This window comes from Meleagris gallopavo, chromosome 3 (genome assembly GCF_905368555.1).
Source record: "Meleagris gallopavo chromosome 3, MGAL_WU_HG_1.1, whole genome shotgun sequence".
NCBI classification, from domain to species: Eukaryota; Metazoa; Chordata; class Aves; order Galliformes; family Phasianidae; genus Meleagris; species Meleagris gallopavo.
In genome coordinates, this window is record NC_139406.1 from 3,461,751 (window position 1) to 3,483,740 (window position 21,990).

Genomic DNA, 21,990 nt, shown 5'->3' on the forward strand with positions numbered 1-21,990 from the left:
ACAGAAGAAAAGAAAAGGACTTGTAGAACGTCAGCAAAAAATACAGTTAGGAGATAAACACACATATATAAAAGGTTTCTCCATTTTGACATGGTTAGTAACAAGTGCAGTAACTAGAATTTCTGAAATTGCTGAATTATTTCTTATTTGAAAAGCTTTACTCATATGCAATGACTTTTTTGTGTCACAGAATTATCATTCAAATGCATTTTTGTTGAATGTTAAGATTCAAAAAAGTTGAGTGCCACATGTCATAGAAGCATCACAGCACAGTGACATTTCAGAGGGCTAGTCATACATATACATAATTTGCATTGTTTTAATGCTATCTTACTTCTTAAGTAAGTATCTACATTTAAAGAGTTGTCTGCTTTCCACACTATTAATAGTATGCTTTGTGCAAAGGAGAAAAGAAATATATGAGTATAAGCAGCATTTACCTCTGGATAAGTTGTAGCTTGCCATCTCCTTTTAAAAGCATTATATTTCTTCCTTGAAAACTGGTTGGAGAAACCTGATATACTTCAGAGGAATTAAAACTAGATGATGAAAAAGTGGCTTGGTGGACAGCAAGTTGAACATGAGTCACCATTGTACCCTTGCAGCTGCAAGGGTATCCTGGGCTGTGTTAAGCAGAATATTACCAGCAGATTGAGGGAAGTGATCCTTCCCCTTTGCTCAGCACTGGTAAAGCCACACCAGCAGTACTGTGTCCAGTTTCAGGGCCCCCAGTTCAATAGAGATGCAGACATACTGGAGAGTCCAACAATGGGCCACACAGACAGCAAAAGCACTACAGTATCTCTCCTGTGCTGAAGGGCTGGGACAGCTGAATCTATAAGAAGTCTCGGGGATGATTTTGTCTAGTACATACATCTCTGAAAGGAAGGTGCAATGAGGATGGAGCCAGGCTCTTCTCAGTGGTGCCCAATAACAAGACAAGAAAGAATCAAACTAGAGCACACGAGGCTTCGTCTGAACACCAGGAAGCACTTCTGTATTGTGTGACTGAGTACTGACACACAGGTTGCCCAGAGAGGTGGCAGAGTCTCCCATACCTGGAGAAACTCAAAGCTATCTGGACATGGTCCTGGATCGCTTGCGTAGGTAGCCCTGCTTGGGCAGGGGGTAACGGACTACATGTCCTCCAGAGTAGTTTTAGAAGTCTGTCTTCAATTGGAATTTGGGAAGTCAAGCTGAAGGAGGGCTACCTGCAAAATTCTGGAAGTGAGAAAGTTTTTTCAGAGGCTCATGAAAGCTTCTGGAACAAAGTCCTACAGAAATTATGGAATACAAACTTCCACCAGCTTTCTTTCCAAGTGAAGCATCCCCTTTGCTCCTCTGGGCTTCTTTAGCATACCTCTAGTTTTATACCTACATTTTTGTATGTAGATAAAACAGATTTTCAAACAGGAGCGCACAGTACTATATCACTGAAAACACCAAGCAGGACTACAACAATGCAGTGACAGAACTGAATAAATTGATCAATACATTTTCATCTGACTTTTTCAGTACTGCAGCATTTAAAAAATTACTCACGGATCTAAAACTGAAGATAATATGAATTGCCTGGCCCTTGGTCCTTGTTCTTGTCTTTCATGAAATCTTAAGCCACTCTGAGAGTCACCAGAGAGGCATACAGTCAGAAAAAAAACAATAAACCTCACTGTAAATGTCACAAGCAAGAAGTACTGTCTGTCTAAAACCCAAACCTAACTTTTTAGTAAAGATCCAAATTCTAGATCCCATTTGATTTGGGGCTAGAAGTCAAATGCACCTTTGACAAAGTCAAATAAGTTTTTAAGATTACATCATACTCAAGCCTAATACGTATGAAATAATGAAGACAACATTTTACTCAAACAATACTGCAGAATAAGTGAATGTTTATAAAGATTACAAATAGCTTGTCTAAAATTGTAATTAAAAATAAAACCATGTTTTGTACATCAAACTTCTGCTAGGCTGCTTGTTTTCCCAGGTAAACAAGGACTTATTTAAAAATGAATTCTCTATAAAACATGGCAGCTTTTCTGAAAAGTTGGGGACTGGGTCACCTTTAAGTCTTTCTGAAGACTGCAAATGTGATTCATATAGACAGCAAAGTTTTCTAATGTCAGTGTAATTTATTCCATGTAACTGGATGCTTTATGGCTAATAATGCTATCATTTTCTGAATACAGAGCATATTTTATTTATGCTACAAGTATTATTTTATCTATGCTAAATCAAAATTTAAAAAAATAAACAGAAATAACATGATTACACGCTTGAAAAACATTTCATTTAGAAAAATACTGTCTGCCTCTCCATCTAAATATTTTACAGTTTGTACTTTTCATTGCTTTAGGATCCCATAAAGAAAATATAGTAGGCAAGTTTTATTTCAGAACTGCATAGCATTTAACTTCAGTCAGATACAAGGTTAAAGAGGGTATGCTATGGCATATTTTCAAGTACAAAGATTTCGGGTATATCTGACGTTGATGTTTTTGATACAACAAATTCTTACAAACAATATATGGCAGGGGTAAAGCCAACTGTAATGTCACAGAAAAAAAAGCTATGAGGCCAGCTGTAACCCCTTCTAACCTCAACTTACTGATTATTCAGATTCACTTTCTCAAATATCACTCACAATTTTCTTAATATCCAAATGCACATTGTGTTCCAACGTGATTAGTGAGCAGATGGAAACACAACTGTAATTTAATGTGCAACATAACTAAATTTGTAGTAGGTAGATTTTTAGTAACAGCTTGAAAATTTAGGTCATTAAATTGATTAACAAGCTTGAAGATATGAATGTCTCATCTACTTAATTGAGTGCTCATGTAAAAAACTAACTGATGCATACATTTCACTATCTAGCTGATTTTACCATTCACCAGTGACACTCTTACAATTTAAGTAATTTCCCACATGAAATTTTAAAATAAAGCAGTGTACTGCAACATATCAACATTTAAATGACCAAAAAGAAAAACAACGCCACGGTCTATGATATAAGAGACTACCAGAAATGATAAAATTGGGTAAAACACTGAACACACAGCAAAGCTTAAGTGGAATATCTGAGTTGACTGACTTAACAATTGCCCTATTGACACTGTATGTACTGAAGAAATTCATTCAGCATTGATGCATACGAGCCTTATGACTGTTTAAGGCAGAAATAGCATTTTATTCTGGACTAGCTCTGATCTCATCGTGTGGCTTGAACGTTCATTAGCAGCTTGAACAGAGCAAGAAAGAGGAAGTTCTTGCAGCTAAATCCCAGCCTACATTCACGTAAAAGAACTGATTCATGTACTTTATGGCCTCCCTGGGACGTGCACCAAAGCACAGCAAGCACTGACAACCTCAAGAGCAGCTCCAAAAACACACTACTGATCTGAGCTTAACAGCAATGTAGGCAGAACCCTTAAGTAGCAGAGCGCACTACTGCTTCCTCCTCCTAAATATACACAGACATGGCTGCTTTGACTCATTCAAACATTTACCATCATGTGTGCTGGTTTCTTCTGTAATGTTTTTGAAGAAATTTGATAGAAATTGTGTATCTACACAACTCTAGTATTACTGGTTTACTCCATCACAGTCCTGTACACTATCCTTGTTAATCCTTGCAGTGCCTTACACCGGCTTCGGAAGTGTGACCAGAGGTCTGAGGTCATCCAAGCATAAAACGAAAGATGTCTAAGAGCTCCACAGATAAAAGAACCTATATTTCATTCAGTCCCTCACAAGAAGAAGGCTATCTTACGTAGGTTGCTTCTATTTATTTCCATGGAAATGACAAAGAGCACAGTAACATTACTTGATAGAGCAAATTCTCAGCTACAAAACATGAGTTCACAGTACAAGTGGTAACAAATGAAGGAGCAGCAACAAAACTTTTCCTTTTTGGAGATAAATGACAGTTGGAGAATTTTAAGCTATGAATTTGATTTCTAGACTTGTCCACAAGAGTTTTTCCTATATGACGTCATAAAACTTAATTACTTCAAACGAGGAATACAATAGAAAACTTCTTTACCATAGCAGCAGAGAAAAAATTAAACATAAAGAGCTAAAACTGGAGGATGCACAGATCTGCTCTGAAGGTTTGAGATATTAATAGAAAGATAACTTCTCTCTAAAAACCAAACAGATTAGGATAGCTCGTATCTCAGAAATCCCCCTGTGGAACAGTTTGCTCAATTAGATAGCATATAATAGCAAATGAAGAGGAAAAATATTTTTCAGTGAGAACTTTGAGTTTTTTTTTTTTTTTTTTTTAAATTAGTGTTATCTACTCAGACTTACTGAAAAAAAAAATGCTTAGTTTCAACATCCTTTTACAAAACTACTGTCTTTTTTATGGTAAGTCATGCAGACTTCTATTTGTTTTGATTAATTATTTTAATTTTTTTATTTTTGTTTTAAAACACAACTTAATGCTCCTTCAGCAATCAGTTTAGTCAGGCATGCCTGACTTTTTATTGACAAAAAGCTTTAATTTCAAATAAAACAAGATACAAAAAATATCACCGCACATTTACGTACCTTAGACAGTGTCTACCTCTCTACTTTCAGTATCTTGTCATCCACCTGCAGGTTTACGAAGGTGTTGAAAACCCATCCTCTGTACCTTTACTTACTACTGACAAAAAACAATGCTCTAACTTCTCAAAAAGTATTACATACCTATTTCTCAAACCAGCATTTTCAGAAGATCTAGATAACCCCTCAGATGTGACATACCATAGCTATACTTCCTAGCCCTTTTTGGTGAATGGAAAAAGGGAAACATTACTCCCATTTTAAAGAAAGGTAGAAAGGAAGACCCAGGAAACTACAGGCTGGTGAGCTTCACCTCTGTGCCTACGAAAATCATGGAACAGATCCCTCCTGGATGTTATGTTAAGGCACATATGACAGAAGGAGTTGATGTGAGAGAGCTAGCATGGCTTCACCAAGGGCAGGTTGTGCCTGACCAATCTAGTAGTCTTCTATGATGGAGTGACAGCATCAGTGCACAAAGGAAAAACAACTGATGTTGTCTACCCTAGTTTCTGCAAAGACTTTGATATAGTCCCATACCACATTCTTATTTCTAAATTGCAGAGGTATGGATTTAAAGAATTGATAACTCACAGGAATTGGTTGGGTGGTTGCAGCTAGAGGGTTATAGTCAATGGATCTGTGTCCAGGTGGGGAACAGTAATGAATGTTCCCAATGTCCCAAATAATCTGTCTTGGGATCAGAGCTCTTCAACATCTTTACCAACGACATAGACAGTGGGATTTAGTGCACTCTCAACAAGCGTGCTGTTGATGCTGAGTGGTGCAGCTGATTGAACAGAATGAATCAGACTCTTTTGAGTTAGAAGGGGCCTTTAAATGTCATCTAGAATCCAACTCTCCTGCAATGAACAGGGACATCTACAACTTGACAGGTTGCTCAGAGTCTGGTCCAGCCTGACCTTGAATGCCTCCAAGGACAGGGCACCCAACACCTCCGTAGGCAACCTATTCCAGTGCCTCACCATCCCTACTGTAAAAAACACTTCTTCCTTATGTGCAATGTAAATCGCTCCTTTTAGCTGGAAATCGCTTCCCACTGTCCTATTACCAAAGACCCTGCTAAAGAGAGTGTCTTCTTTCTTATAGCCCCCTACAGATACTGAAAGGCTGCTATCAGGATGCCATGGAGCCTTCTCCAGGCTGAACAATCCCAGCTCTTTCAACCTGTCCTCGCAGGGGAGGTGTGTTCCATCCTTTGGATCATTTCTGTGGCTCTCCTCTGCACATGCTCTAATAGCTCCACATTCAGGTGAGGTTACACCAGTACCGACTAGAGGGGCAGGATCACCTCCCTTGACCTGCTGGCCACACTTTTTCTGATGCAGTCCAGGATACGGTTGGTTCTCTGGACTGTGAGGGCACACCACTGGCTCATGTCCAGCTTGTCATCCACCAAGTCTTTTTCTGCAGAACTGTACTCCATCCTTAGATCCCCCAGCTTGTACTAATAGGAAGGGTTGTCACAATCCAGATGCAAGATCTTTCACATGGATTTACTGAACCTCATGAGGTTTACCTGAGCCCTCTACACAAGCCTGTCTAGGTCTCTCTGAATGGCATCCCATCTCTTGGGCATGTCAACCACACCACACAGCTTGATGTTATCCACAAACTTGCTGAGAGTGCACTTGATCCCAGTGTCAGTGTCACTCATGAAGATGTCTAAGAGCACAAGGAAGGGACCTGGACAGGCTTGAAAAGTAGGCCCCTGAGAACCTAATGAGATTCAACAAGGCCAAGTGCAGGATGTTGCCTTTGGGTTGGTACAATCCCAGATATGTATACAAACTGAGAGAAGCAGCCCTGTGGAGAAGGACTTGAGAGTTCTAGCGAATGAAAAGCTTGGCATGAGCCAAGAACATGCCGTCAGCCTGGAAGACCAGATCCTGGGCTGAACCAAAAGAAGGATGGCCAGCAGTGTGAGAGAGGTGATTGTCCTCCTCTGCTCTGTCTTCATGAAGCCCCATCTGAAGTTCTGTGCCTACACCTGGGGCCCCCGGCACAAGAAAGGTATGAAGCTGTTGGAGCAGGACCAGAGGAGGGCCACAAAGATGATCAGAGGGCTGGAGCACCTCTCCTACAAAGAAGGGTTGTGGGAGCTGGGCTTGTTCATCCTGGAGAAAACAAGGCTCTGGGAGTTCTCAATGTGGCCCTTCCAGTACATGAAAGGAACTTATAAGCAAGACAGAGACTGACTTCCTACGTGTTTTGATAGTGATAGAACAAGAGAAAATCGTTTTCAATTAAAAGAGGGGAGAATTAGGTTAGATGTTAGGAAGAAATTCTTTACTCAGAGGGTGGTGTGGCACTGGAACAGGCTGCCCAGGCAAGCTGTGGATTCCCCAACCTTGGAGGTGTTCAAAGCCAGGCTGGATGGGGTCCTGGACAGCCTGATCTAGTGGATGGTAACTGTGCCCATGGCAGGGGTGCTTAAAACTAAATTATCTTTGAAGTCTTCTCCAACCAAAGTGATTCCGTGACTTCTTGAAGAGAAAAATTCCTCTACGTTTTTAAGGCACTCATTATAGCAGATTGGAAATCTGATTTAATATTGAAAAAAAAGCAGAAAAATCAAATATTTGTCACAAGAAGACTTCCAGAGACTACAGCCTTTCTGTTACCAAAAGCTTCTAGGAAGATTACGAACAACACAGCACAGCTAATTTGGTATAATCTTTTCTCATAAATCAGTTTTGAATTCTTTGTAAAGAGATTTATGAAGCATTACAAATCTTTTTGTGTGTCTAACAAAGAAAGGAGAAATGAATGAGTTAAGTATAAGACATAGTCCAGGCATGACTACCAAGCAGAATATAGTTACTGTTTTACAAATATCGTGTTATTCCAAATATTAGTGTGTAAAAGAGCTACATGATTCAATCTCAAAAGGACAAAAAGATTTTTAAATTATTTTTTCATAGGATTTACAATCAGTGTAGTAGCTCTGAAATAGCACAGAGCATTAAAACCTTAAGCCTTTAACAAAGACTGTTTTCAAACTAATTTCTGTATGCATCAATTTTGGATATCTTCAGAAAATTTGAAAGTGTAGCCAGTTTGGGCAAACTGCCTCAGTACATACATTTTAGAAAGAGAAAATAAAGGGAATATTAAGTAGGAAGATCATTCAGCATTTCCAGGCGCGGGGGGGAATTCTATAAATCGGGCGTGAAAATATGCGTTTACCTCACTAAGTCACCTGAAATTTCGATCTGAAGACAGAATACATCACTGACTTTCACCAAATTTGAGTTCTTCATACTCCTTAAAAAACAAACAAACAAATACCAAAACAAACAAGAAAAAGCAAAACAGTTTTTCTGCCCAGATAAGGAAAAAAGGTGCAGAACAAAACCACACTTTAAACAGAAACGAACAGAGCTCTAAAAATAGCCAAAGGCTGATTACTGCCTGACCAGGTGGGAAGGATAGCACCGGGATGCAGCGAGTTAGGGGGATCTTCTATGCCATTAACTCCCTTCATTGAGCCCAATAAACCTATTCAGAGTAAAAATTTTAGATAACTCTGGTCAAGATCTTTTTTAGACGACAGATATTTCCTAGTAGAAAAACGGAGGAAAATTAGGCTGGCAAAGAAATTTCTGTGATCTGCTCCCAAAGGACGCACTCCTTTACCTTCCTTAACTAAATTACTTGCCCTTACTAAGGCTTTTCTAGAACACAGTGTATATTTTCTGTTATGAGACTACAAGAGCAGTGAGTGGTCAAGATAGTAACTTGTCTTCCAAGCCAGGAGTAGTAAAAAATGCTTATATTTCTTCTTGTTGCTACAGAAGCAATGAGTCTAACAGTATGATCTAACACCATGGTGAAAAATACACCCAAGGGTTATTTTGAATTCACTTCTGTCCCACCCTTCTCCTCTGAGAAATACCCAGATTCACACACTGCCTGCAGCTGACACTCTTCAGTGTAAAATTCACACTAGATCTCCCATTTTTCTCCAGTAATTAGAAGGGACAGATTAAGAAGACAGATTAAAAAACCTTAAACCACAGAATCCTAGAATCATAGAATGGCCCGGGTTGAAAAGGACCACAATGCTCACCTAGTTCCAACCCCCTGCTGTGTGCAGGGTCACCAACCACCAGACCAGGCTGCCCAGAGCCACATCCAGCCTGGCCTTGAATGCCTCCAGGGATGGGGCATCCACAGCCTCCTTGGGCAACCTGTTCCAGTGCCTCTCCACCCTCTGGGTGAAAAACTTCCTCCAAATATCCAACCTAAACCTCCCCTGTCTCAGTTTAAAACCATTCCCCCTTGTCCTATCACTATCCACCCTCGTAAACAGCCGTTCTCCCTCCTGTTTCTACACTCCCTTCAAGTACTGGAAGGCCACAATAAGGTCTCCCCACAATCAGTTACGGCATAACAACATTCTGTAACAAAAGAGAGAAGTGCTTTACCTCATTACTGAGGAGACAAAACTCCTCAATCATTCCTGTTACACTGCTGTGGTAGTAAAGAATTAAGCATACACAGAAAGATCAGATGTAAGAAACCAATGACAAGTAAAACCAAGCTTTAAATGAGGTAAATCCAGAGAACAATCCTTCAAACTGATCTGGATTAGCAAACTGCAACACTACTTACAGTTGCAATTGAAACATGAACAACTCTGTACATTTGTTGGTAAGAACACAGAATAAGTTTTCCTAAGTATATTTGTGGTCAAATGGCATCCTTAAAAGGAAGAAAAAAGTATATAGTTTGGAGAGAGTGAGTGGGGTAGAGAACAGAAGCATGCTGCTAGGAGGAAATTTTAAGACTAGGATTTCCAGTTTGATTCTTTCTTCCATTTAAAAAAGAATTCTGCACTCACAATCATAAAATGAATCCAGTATAACTGATTTTGACAGTGATTTTCTAGACATTTTTAATTACTTTCCAAAATTGCTGAAACCCTCCTGCTTAAAAAAAAAATATATATATATATGTATATTTTCCAAATAAGTGAGTAAATACACACTTAAAGTAACCCACCAGTATATACTGGAGCTTTATCATAAAGATCTCTAATTAAAATCACTTACAGGTTTGGACAGTATTTCACTCCAATCAATTCTACTTTCCATAGAATAGAAGGAATGAAAAACACACATCTTTGATTCATAGGCCACAGCCACTCATTTCCTGAGATCCAGTACCCTAAAATAAAGGGTAACCAAATAATTCTTTTCAAATAATGATACCCCATCCTCTGACCCACTTCCCCCTCCCTTTTTTTTTAATAGAACATCTTCCCCTCAGCTTAAGTGGGGGAACCATTCTTACTGAACTCTTCCAGAAGCAAAGAAGTGTGAGGTGTGGAGCAAATCTGAAAGTGTTTCAGCTCAAGCAGTTTATGTCTGTCAAACACAGAAGCCACTGGAGTGGAGTTATGTAAGAAAGAAGCATTGGGCAATTTAGTGTCACTGATTCTAACTGAAAATGTTTATCTGAAGACCATTTCTGAAAAGAAAAATGTCTTCAATCAAAGTCCAAAGTCTCCCTTCAGTCCAAGTTTGCTTTTTAAATCTTTTAAGGTAAGTCTAGAAGGACCAGAAATCTAACATGCTAGTAAGTATGACTGTATCACGATCTCTAGTTGGTACAACTGCAAGAAGTTTGGACAGATATTTTAGATCTTTGTCTCAAACGAAAAAAAATATTGTAACAGGCTGAAGTTAAATAATTATGCAGCAACTCTCCACCACCTACCTCCTCACACTACTCAAATTCAATATAACAAGACATAATTGCATGCAGACCAAGAAATATTTTGACAGTTTTATAGCTGTATTTTATTACAAGCCTAATTAAGGATAATTAAGACTATTATTCCGAGAACAGTACTTGAAAATAGTGTGAATAGCTGGGGTGAGGACAGTGATACCGTACTCACCCTAGAAAACACTTTCTAGCACAGCACTGATTTTGTCATGTAGAAATTTTGAATAACATAAGAGCTTTCAAGTAAAAATGTTCTCAAATGGAAGCAATGTTTACAGTGCATATTCATTCAATACTGATAGCTCCCTGAACACTAAGTGCAGAAACAAATCATGTTTTGCATGCCCAGAGAGGCCTCTTCCTTCTCAGTCTTCACAATCACTTCCAAACAGAAGTGACATGAAAATTCTGCAGAACATCCTGCTTATGTGAAAAGAATAAGATACGCTGCCAATGAGAGCACTTGTTTTAGAAGCTGATCCTGGATTTCAGTCTGGAATGTTTCATTGCATTTTCTAGAAAAAAGACTACATGAAGCTGCAGTAACTTTTTAATTGCCTGTATCCACTACATACAAAGAATGTTTACTTCATAATTGTTAAAAATGCAAAGGCATTCATTCCTGTAAATGTCCTCTTCGCTTGTCTGAATGATGAGAACAACTGTTATATTAGGATTAATTTGTGCCACAAGGAACCATGCATTATCTTCCAGGTTGGCACACACACAATGCAATACACACTTTTGTCGAAGAAGAAGGTGGTAGAAGTTTCAATTCTTGATAACTGAAAATATCCTTTTGAATTTCTACTCTTAACAGAAGCACTCCACTGATTCAAAACACACAAGCTCATACGTTGCATTACCAGCACTAGTTAAGTTTGAAGCCAGAAAATAAAGTACCCGTGATAAGCTTGAAAAACTTTTGAGCAACGTTTTTCATTACATAAAAAGTATTAATTGTTTTCTCATTATCTGAAACATATTTTCTTCTCCTAGTTTTTGAAGTCTTCGGAAAATTAGACTAATCATGCTAATAACTACATACACAAACCTGGGCTGTTCTATGTAAAATGAAAAGCTTTCCCAAAAACTTTAAACTTTAGAAATATAACTACCTATAAAATTGGAGCCTTAGCATATAGAAGGACATGCTTCCTCTACTTGCCCTACCTTAAGAATAGGAATTCCCAGGAAAATACGTCCAAAATGACAAGCGCTGTCTAACGGTGCAAATTTTCCAAGTGAATCAACTCTTCTGATAATGAGAGGAGGTGCTTGCTTATCAGGGATCTTTAATCCTGTACAGCTTAGGACTGCATTTGGTTTTTTTTTTTTTTTTTTTTTGTTTGTTTGTTTGTTTGTTTTTGTTTTTTTCTTTCCCTACTGAATGACTACACATTGCTTTCAATGGTGGGTTTGGTGAGGAATCTTCTTAAAATGGATTAATGATCAGTGTGCCTTATAGTATTCAAGTACGAAAACAGCATTTATTTACCAAACTACAGCAAGGAACAGTAGTAATGAATAGTTTGCTTGATTGTGCATGCATGATCTCACTGGCAATATCAACAAATGGGCTATATTTGCTTCCTGAAGCTTTTCAGCTCCTTTAATTCCATGCAGAGATTTCAAGGCATTGAAATAAGCTTCAATACTCAGTCTAATTCACAAGTGTCTAACTGAAATATTGCTTCTGCAATGCAAAGACAGATGTAACAGCTTTCTGGGCACACATTTTTTAAGCTGAAACATTTTCCTCCATAATCCCACAGCCATTGCCATGAAAGGCTAACAGCCAAAAAAAGTGTAGTTTTAAAAATTCACTGATTGGTCCAACTCCAATACTTAATTGCAGTTCCCAAAGTGGGAAATCTGAATGCAAAACTTACAAAAGGACTTACATATTGTGTGTGACTAAACTCAATTCTGCAAGAAAAAATTGTTGTTCAGCACAACCCACACACTCTTTATCAAACTGCCTGATGATTAAGTGAGCTATGCTGATGCAGCAAATGATACAGGAGGCACGAAAAGAGGAACTTAAGGCACAAATATTTAAAAATTCATATCTTTTCCATATCATAAAGATTAAACCAACACTATATGCATCATTTAGAGAAGGATTCTGGAAGACTATACAGTGTAGTAACACTAAGACTTCACTCAATTCAGTGAGTTACACAGATGATGAAACCCAAGACCCACATTCCTTGGCAAAATGTTTAAAAACCCACAATTTTTCAACTACATTTGAGATGTGCTGTTGAAAATACCTTAATTCTCTACAAGACCTACACCATGTACTAATAACAGTCCTATAAACTATGTGAATAGAAATAGAGCATTAAAAAAAAATAAATCAGATCAGTATGAATTACTAATGTAAGGATTACTGTCTGAGAAGCACTGATAATGCGGAAACTTAAGACCCAAGACTATAAAAGCAGAATGTCTCCAGAGTGGGAGCTGAAAGAAAGTTATAGGAACAGCAGCAAATACACTGGCTCAATTAGCATGAGACGTGTCAAACAAGATTTTTTAGAGGAGTTTGCAGGAGATTTTTTTTGGCAGCAAGAAAGAAAGCAGAAGCGCCATTTCCATCTTCTAGCATAGTGGCTATTAAAAGAAACTGCTTTTATATTTGAAAAAAAGAAAGCACTTAAAATAAACAAAGACATTCTGAAGGAAGTGCAAAAAAACCCTTTCCTTTTCAAAATCTAGACTCTCTTGGAAATACTTCAGATGACTACCATGCTAGCAAGAAACTTAAAATACATTCATCACTCCAAAATTAATGCTTCCTATTTATTGTCATGGAAACTACAGCAGATACAAAAGAGTACAATAACACTATTTGAGAGAGCAAATTCTAAGCTACAAAAGCATAGTCACCATCATTATCTATGCATTTTTGCCATTCTTGAGCATGGTGCATTTGTAAAATTCTGCACCAGCAGAGGTGACCCACAGTTGCTGTCAGCACTGCAGAAACACACCACCCACCACCTCCCTGTGCTCACATCCATCATTTGGTCTCCATAAACATTCAGCAAGTGTTGATGAATGTCAATCGGTGCCATTTTTTCCTGCATGGAGGAATTCAGGGACACGGCTTTGCTTCTTACATGTCAGATGCCATTTTTGTCAGACTGTCCCTCTGCTGCCATCTGCTGCATGGCCACAAAATGTAACAGAATACTTATAGACAGGTTCAACCTCTGCTGCCACACTGCTAACATTCACCTCTGGATCTCGTGGGTCAAAATAATAAAATAGGAGACATTACTTTCAAGACAGCCCTTGCACTTTTTTTCTGAATTGTAGCATAAGTACAGAAACTCACAATCTATATGCAAAATAGAAGAAAGCATTTCAGAAAATAAACTACTGCCAAAGCTCAAAGTACCTTTTCAGATACTTGTTCTTAGAAATATGTTTCCACTATCAGTCAGGAATATCAACTACTCTGGACTGATGCAAAAATTACCAGCAGGAAATTTTGCTAAAGGAAACATTTCACTGATGTTTGCTTCTATAAAGGAAGCTTAATTTTTGCAAGAAAACAATTTTGCTAATGAATTAGATATTACTTCTGGTTATTACATTTCTTCTATTTAGTTATCATGCTTCCCTCTTAAGCAAAAAAAAAACCCAAAAAACAAAACACGTTCCAAACACACAAAGTAGTTAATTTTCTATTCCAAAACTGAGTCAGCAGAACAATTAGACTTCACAGATGTTTTACAGAACCTGAAATTACTTGAAGGAAACACTGTAAAAACGTAGGATGTGGTATTGTGATTTGACAACAATCAGAAGTAAGTTTTTAAAACACACACTGTACAAAGCTTCTGATGATGAACTGAGAAATCACAGAATCAACCTAGGCTTGAAGAGACCTTCAGATTATCAAGTCCAACCATTAACCTGATCTCCTGAGTCTCATCACTAAACCACAGCTCTTGGTACCACCTCAGTGAGCATATTACGAAATGTCTGATGTATGCTGAGTCTAAATAAGGTTAGCTGCTTTATTGAAGCTCTCCATCACCTACTTCCAAAATCTATTCTGCATTAGTAGGAAGGCAAGCACATGGCAACAATTGTATTTGCTGTTCAGGGCATCACTTTTCACTGGAGATTTCCAGAATCTAGAAACTAAACCAGGCAAAAATCTCACCATATATGTTTCACTTGGCAAGTTTTCTTAACAAGACTGGTTCACACTCCTGTCCATTCTTCTACCAAATATATTCTTCTGACATTGTTTGCTGAAGTCAGGCATCTGTCTGCTTCAACAAACAATGGATCAAAGCTCTAACAATGCTTCTATTCCTTCTACAAGCAACAGCTTAGAATAACACAAACCACATAAAGATCAAGAAGATTTAAGAATAAAAACTCATTTACCTCACTTAGATTTTCTAAATAAAAGTAACTTGCAGATGTATTTTATTGCTATGCAGTTCATAATTGCAAGAGGCAGATCAAACACGATTGATATGAACTATGTTATTTTTAAATCAGACAATACGACTGCCTGGTCTATGCAGTATCCCTTTAACGTGAAATTTATGAGATAAATGCAAGCATTTTATTGACTTATATAAGAAGCTGGGACTAAAAGAAAACAAAAATCACCCCATATGCCACCAAATTCCAACCTAACTGTATGATATCTTCCAAAATTCACAACAATAAGAGGATACAGAAAAGACACTGTAAGTTTTTTCTCAAAAATAGCAATTAGATTTCTCAAAAATTATTTTTTCTCCATTCATGAGAACTTTTGACATGTCATATGAATCAGGGAAACAGTAATGATATTCTCTAGATTTCCAGAGCAAAGCCTAGGTAATACCAGTCTAACAATAATAATAGAAATGATAGATTTCTATACTAAAATGCTATAGTCTCCATGTCACTAACTACTGACGAGGTTTGAGTGGAGCATTACTTGCAAGAAATCTACAGTCTCTGCAGGCTATATCTCTTATAGAAACAAGATGAGCTACAATATGGAAGTATTGGATCATGGAAAACATTTTTCTTCATTAAAAAAAAAATAATTTTTATTTTATATATTCTGGAGACAGTAATAGCTAAAATATGAACACAAGAATGATCACAGGAAGCTGTGAAATAAAAGGCCAGTCCAAGGCCTTTAAATAGTTGGGAATAGTTCGAACTGGCCTCTACAACATGAATCCTTTGTTTACTTAACATGGCAAGAGGTAATGGTGTTCACAGCAACAAATAAGTTGCAATTCCAGGCTATGTAACTGAGCAGAAAAAATTGAAAATTTCAGCCTAGCACCCCAAGGACACCAATTTTCAGAAGTTTTAAACTTGCCAGAACTTCTATGGTGCTTTGTTTTTAGCCAAGAGATATTATTTCTGTGTAGTGGACTAAGCTCTTAGAGGTTTTAATCCTATTGTATAACAACTGCTTTTACATTATCCCTCTTGCACAGTATATCATTAGTACATATAACACCAATTGACCATGAAGACATCAATGTAAAACTTAAAACTAAAAATATAACTAGGATGCAGAATCATGCATTGGTTCCTGACTAGTAGACACTGATTCAGCATCTGAACTTGCATTTTGTGTATACGTTTGCTAGCACTGCATTCAGGTTCAATCTTGGGTGCACCTTAACAAAAATGACAGCGGTCTACTTAAAAGGCAGAAAGCTCAAAAATAGAAAACTTACATAGAAAGTCTCTCAAAGACTTTATTCTAGCAGCAACACTACTTGATACACACATGGCCTCACACTGTTTTGAGTGCAGAAGCATATCCACGCTCACAAGTTGTCTTTAGTACAGCAGAAATTAATTACAAATGTACTTGCTCTTTGTAAACCAAACATGAGGAAAAGTATTAGAAAATAATTCTTAGCATGTTCTTTTTTTTTTTTTCCCAGATATGTTAACAGAGATATGCCACCAAGTCTTGCTATTTCAAATGGAGTTCTAAAAATATTCGTCGTTGGTTTGTTTTCTTCCAAACTCCACTCAGGAGGCAATTTTTCACAATTCCAATTTAACTATATGAAATAGTTATAGACTGAAGTTTTATACCTCTCTTATGCCTAACAGATTAACTTTTTTTTTTTAAATAATGTTCATTATTAGAAATATCAATGATAAACTAAATGGTTTGTGCAAAATTCCCTACGTAGCTCATTTTCCAAAAACCCCTGATGCATTACAACCAAAATTTTCTGATGAGTATTGCAGTAACAAATTATGTGGTATTTTTCTATTTCTCTTGCATTTGTGTGGTAGAACGTAACTGAAACTCATGACTAGCTCTTACTGTGTGGAATCCAATAACTTTTACTTGGATTGTGATGTGTGCTTTGATCTGTAAGCCAATGCCTCTGATTTATCACTGGATTACAAAAGTCAAAACAATATAAATCACTTACGTCCTACCTACTTTACCCACCAGTAAGGAAAGCTATTAGTTTATGTCAACTATTCAGCTTCAATTCTTACAACTGGAAACAGTTGTAAGTGAGCAGAAAAACAGTGCATGTCTAAGTCACATTTGCATTTTTAGGGCTTGGTGGTACAGGATGACAACCCCTGCAGTTGTCATCTAGTATGACCTCCATCTTATATTGTCCTCTCTGCATTGTTCTCCTCTGTGTTCTTAGGCTTAAAAACTTGAGAGACTGCAGACTGAGAACCATTAAACAATGTAGTTAAAATAGACAATTACCAAGTTCCAGTTCACCTGCAAATTGGTTGATAGTCATTAGTCAACAATCTACAGTGAGATATTCAAATCATTCTTGCAAAAGAGACTAGTATGTTTAACTTAGTTTTTAAGGGACTAAAGCAAAAAAACACCTTAACCTTATTTTTTATCAATTTCCCACTGAAAAACTCTCCATAATGCAGAACTAAAAAAAAATACAGTTTCCCAAAACTGTTGGGGAAAAAAACCCTCACTCAAATAACACTGTAGATTACACTGTCTGATATCTGATTTGAGATTATAACTACTTTAAAAATTGGCACAGCTTAGTGATCTTCAGTTCTTTCAAAACAGATGAGACTCTGGTTTTCAACAGATAGTTATTATGACCATTTCTTTTAAACAATCCCAAAACAATGCAGAAGCAAGCATGACGATTTCACATACAAAAAAAAGTTAGCTACAAACTAAGGTTGGAAACAAAGACTAGGAGGTCAAAGAACATACTGAATAATGCTGAAACAATGAAACATCATTAACACTTCTCTTTACATTCGACGAACTCATACCTGGGTACACTGCCTTTTAAGCTTTTTTCACTTGATGATGATGATAATGATGACGACGATGACCGAGGTCTCTGATCCGTTTTCACTCCTGTAGCCTCTGTTGCACTAATCTGAGGTTTTTCACCTTTCTCTTCTGGCTTTTTTTTTTCACTGTCACTTTCATCACTGCCTTCTCCTAAGATATCATCAACCTGCCAAAGAGTGAAGAGTCAGTGTCCTCTAACAGGCTTTAATAGTCAATATTACATAGTTATTAGACAGTTAAGTAATCATTAAGAGTATGCTTCCAGTTGTCTTGACTTTGTCCTTGAAAATTCAAATTAAACACAAGCACACAAGTACCTTAAAGGCAACTTCTGAAACAGCTCCAGTAGCATTCTATTCAAGTCAAGTATATTTAGTCTGTTTAACTTGACAGATACATATATTTTCACATGCAGAATTCAGTCACATACACTTAATAAATAAGAAGTATAATATGGAAAAAAATGTTGTCTTTTATCCATAAAATGGATAGTATTTTGTACTGTTACAGCATGTATTTATATGTCTAACACAAGTGCTTCTTTAAGACTCTGGCTAACAGCTATGTGTATACTTACCTATTTAGGAATATCTGGAAGTAACTGCAAAAAAGTGCATTTCTAAATATCTCACTATGAATGGAATTAAATGCAAAGAATCCTGCTGTAACCTGTTTGTCTGCTCATGCTAATTAATAAAGGCAAGTCTATGAAAACATTTAACTTCACTAAGCAATTGTTTTCTTTTCTGAAAACTCGGCACAAAATTTCATACTCTCTCCAAATCACATTAATGAGCTCCATCATGTCCAGAACTACTGAAATTAACATTAAAATCAAATCATGCTCATGATCAATTCTGATGAGCTTCTCTTTTAGTCAGCATGAATACTGACTTCAGAAAAAGATGAAAACATAAGTGAAGATCCCACAGGAGAACATGGAAAGAAGCTGAGTGTATTTATCTATGGATATTATTATTTTCCAGAAAGCAGTTTCTCTCTCAGCCTAAGTTGAAATATCTCTCAGTTCTCACTAATGCCACACCTGCTTTATCAAGACAAAAAACTCCATATATGAACATACTCGGAAAGATTTTACATTGGTTTGTAATGGATAATTCTAGAAGGTAAATAAAGGCTAAGAAATAAGATAGCAAAAAAGAAAATAAGGCGGCTTGGATAAAATGATTTTCAAACAAAAAGTAATCAGATTCTTAGATCAACAGTTTAAGTTGATTTTTCATTGGTATAACAGTTTCTGGGATGAGATTAGAGGAACACACCTTTACTAAGAAGGTAATCAGTGTACTAACATCCAGCAACTGACAGTGAGAGGACAGCAGATATGGACAGCTCTGAACAAACTACTTTCCAGCAAGACCAGTGTTTGAAACTGCAGACCTTCGTTACTAAAGCAATGTTTTTCCAGGAAGATGTTTGTCACAGATGTTTCACAAACTGAAATTGTATATTTATTTAAAATACTTTGTACAAATGATTTTGCCAGACAAGCACTCCAGCTATTTCTATATCTTTTTTTTTTTTTTTTTTAATTTCACACTTCACAAGGATGACATTTCTTGCAAGTCAAGAACGTCACTTAATCTGTAGAACCAGTAAGTTATACTAACTTTCATGTCGTATTTCACTGAAAAGTATTTAAAAATGCATGCGTGAGCTACATAAGTACATAAGATGACTGCTTATGAAAATAATCAATAAGGGATGATCCTTAGAAGCCACTTAAATTAGGATGGGGGGCTGCACACTTCTACTTAAGTATTCAACAAAAAAGCCAACTGTGCTGAAAAATACCAGGACAATCATTTTCATCTTTCAGAATTCTTAAGCAATCAAAAATATACTGTTTTTCTTTACACAAAGAGATTTAAGCCCTTCATTCAAAGAAATTGATAGGTTAAAAAAACCCAAACATTAATATTTAAGCGACACATACCTAGCTTCTGCTGCACTGCATTTATTTTACTGTTCTTCAGTACTACTGTTCTTCATTAGCTGAATAACAGAGTCTCAGTGTTTCTGGTCAGGCTGGTATGTTTACAATTCAAACATGACCAGAAATGATTTCTTTTAGAATATCTCAAACCGTACATGTAAGGTTACTTGAGATATGATAGGACAGAAGTGTTAAAAAGAAGTTATAAAATGTACATGATGTTTATGTCTTTTATTATTAGTTTTTGCATATCTTGAGTTATATTGCTAGCATCCTGCAACTCCAGTGTACTCAGAACTGTCCCTAAGAATCAAACCAATTCAGGCTGATTTGGCCTTTTTTTCTTTTAAATCCAAAACATGTATTGGGATTGATATCTCCCTAACATCTGAGTGATTCACATGAAGATGAATTATTTGTTACAAAATGGAAATAATTAGCTGTTTGCACTCACACGTCACTTCTGAACTACAGGACACAAACTGCACAGTGTACTAACTATACTGTAGGTGGTTCATAAATTTTCAAGCAAATATGCATAACAGACAGAAAATGCAGAAGATAGTGCTTTTTAATTCTATCATCGTTTATTTCTAAAGCATCTGAAGCCACATTTGCAACACAAAGCTAGCCCTGACACACATGATCTTCAAAATGCTGCTGATCATCTTAGTTTTGCCAGAACGAGCACTTATATTAGCACTTATGTTTTTCTTCAGAGCACAGAGGCAATACTGCCAAAAGACGTTCTTCCACTGGAGAAACAGTGAATTACGTGGAACAGTTTGGCATGCCCTCTGGAATATGAGAAGTCTCCCTAGAGGACAGATGGCTTGCTTTCATAAGCCCCCATAATTCTTAATTTGATCCCATTATCTTCCCAACCCTCCCTTTACTTCCAAGATTCCATTCTGCTTTATCCCAAACTATGTTCTTTTAGCAGGACAGTAAAGTTTTAGTTCCTATTTCACATGAAATGCAATAGAAATCAGGAGCCTATTAGGAACTTTAACACAGTAGTAGAAGTGAGAAGCAGTAGAAGTGAGAAGCAAAAGAAATGAGATGGGGGAAAAGTGACACCAGATAACTGCAAATTGAAAAGCGCACTTCTGCATCTATGAGATTAATGGTAAATGATAGTAGTGGGCTGCAAATCAAACCAGACAGAACAACAGTTCCACCTTCTAGCAGTTGTGAGTTGAACTTCTTACTCTGGTAGCACAGAGCTATGAAAATAAAACTTCTAAATACTAATAGTTAAAACTTGAGCAAGATAGGTGCTGGTTAAATAACTTCTTTCAGAACAAATTGTCTACGATGACTCCCCATTTTCATGTTGAGATGCCTTCTACTAGAATTCATTATTAATCTAATTTTTACTTTTAAATACACTTTTTACATACACATCAATTTGTTGCATTTTACACTTGATAAAAGAGGCTGAGTTCAACAACGTCTCTTTCAATGTATCTACAATCTTTTTTAATTTCTAGCGAAGACAGTAGCAAAATAGAAGCATATCAACACTAAAAGGTAAAGAAAATGTAAAGGAAGTATAAAGACAGAACTCTACTGAAATTCCAAAGGCAAAGAAAGCTCTTATAGAAAAAGAAAAAATATCAGAAGCTGGCTGCAGTTATTTTTATGGCTATAGGCAAACACTTCTATTCACACAGCAAAAAAATCTGAAGCAGAATCCTTAGGGTATTTATGATAAGCTTTCAGAGCAACCAATTAGTTATGAAGTAAGAAAACCAAAGCGAGGCAGAACTATTTTATCTCTGCCCTCAATATAGTAATATTCTAGGAAGATCCAAACCCAGCAGGATGGGTAGTTTCAAAAATCCATGAGACACATCAGAGGTATCAGAAAGACTGGTTTTGTAGGCTATACAACTGTGGAAGCTACAAATAGCAGGACAGTAATCACAAGCTTTGAATGTTCTATGACTTCCTTGCAAAACTGCATCTCCATAAAACTCAGCAAAAACAAAGGAAAACAAAACCTGAGAAGACAACAAATGTGCCTGGAGGACTCACGTACTACTCAGTAAAACTTTTTAACAATCAAAGAACAACTCTACAATGAAGTTAGATTTGATGAGTAGTAAAAGAATGTAAGTTTGTACAGTTAAAAACAAAAAGAAATACTTTCTACCACAGTTTAACTGGTTATGGAGTTAAGGCAGTTGTTTCAGAACAAATCTGCAAGGTGATTCACAGCAAGAAATGGATCAGTTGCCAAAGACCAAACAGAAAAACATCCAAAGTGTAAATATCAAATTACAGTGGAAAATTGGGGGGGGGGAAAAAAAAAAAAAAAGGACTAGTTCATCAGAAAATAGGAGAAAAAAATTGAAGAAAAAGAAGTTACAATATCTGTAGACAAGTAAAATGACTAGATGCAGAGGAAAAT

General features: G+C 36.8%; 1 protein-coding gene across 2 annotated transcripts in view; it reads right to left on the reverse strand.

Annotated features, from left to right (window-relative positions):
- Positions 1–21,990, reverse strand: part of CTDP1 (CTD phosphatase subunit 1) — a 95,537-nt gene that overhangs the window by 13,423 nt on the left and 60,124 nt on the right. For both annotated transcript variants that reach the window (XM_085220081.1, XM_085220082.1), the window contains one exon: positions 17,593–17,783. In XM_085220081.1, the coding sequence (XP_085076207.1) occupies positions 17,593–17,783 (191 nt within the window). The remainder of the gene's footprint in view (positions 1–17,592; positions 17,784–21,990) is intronic.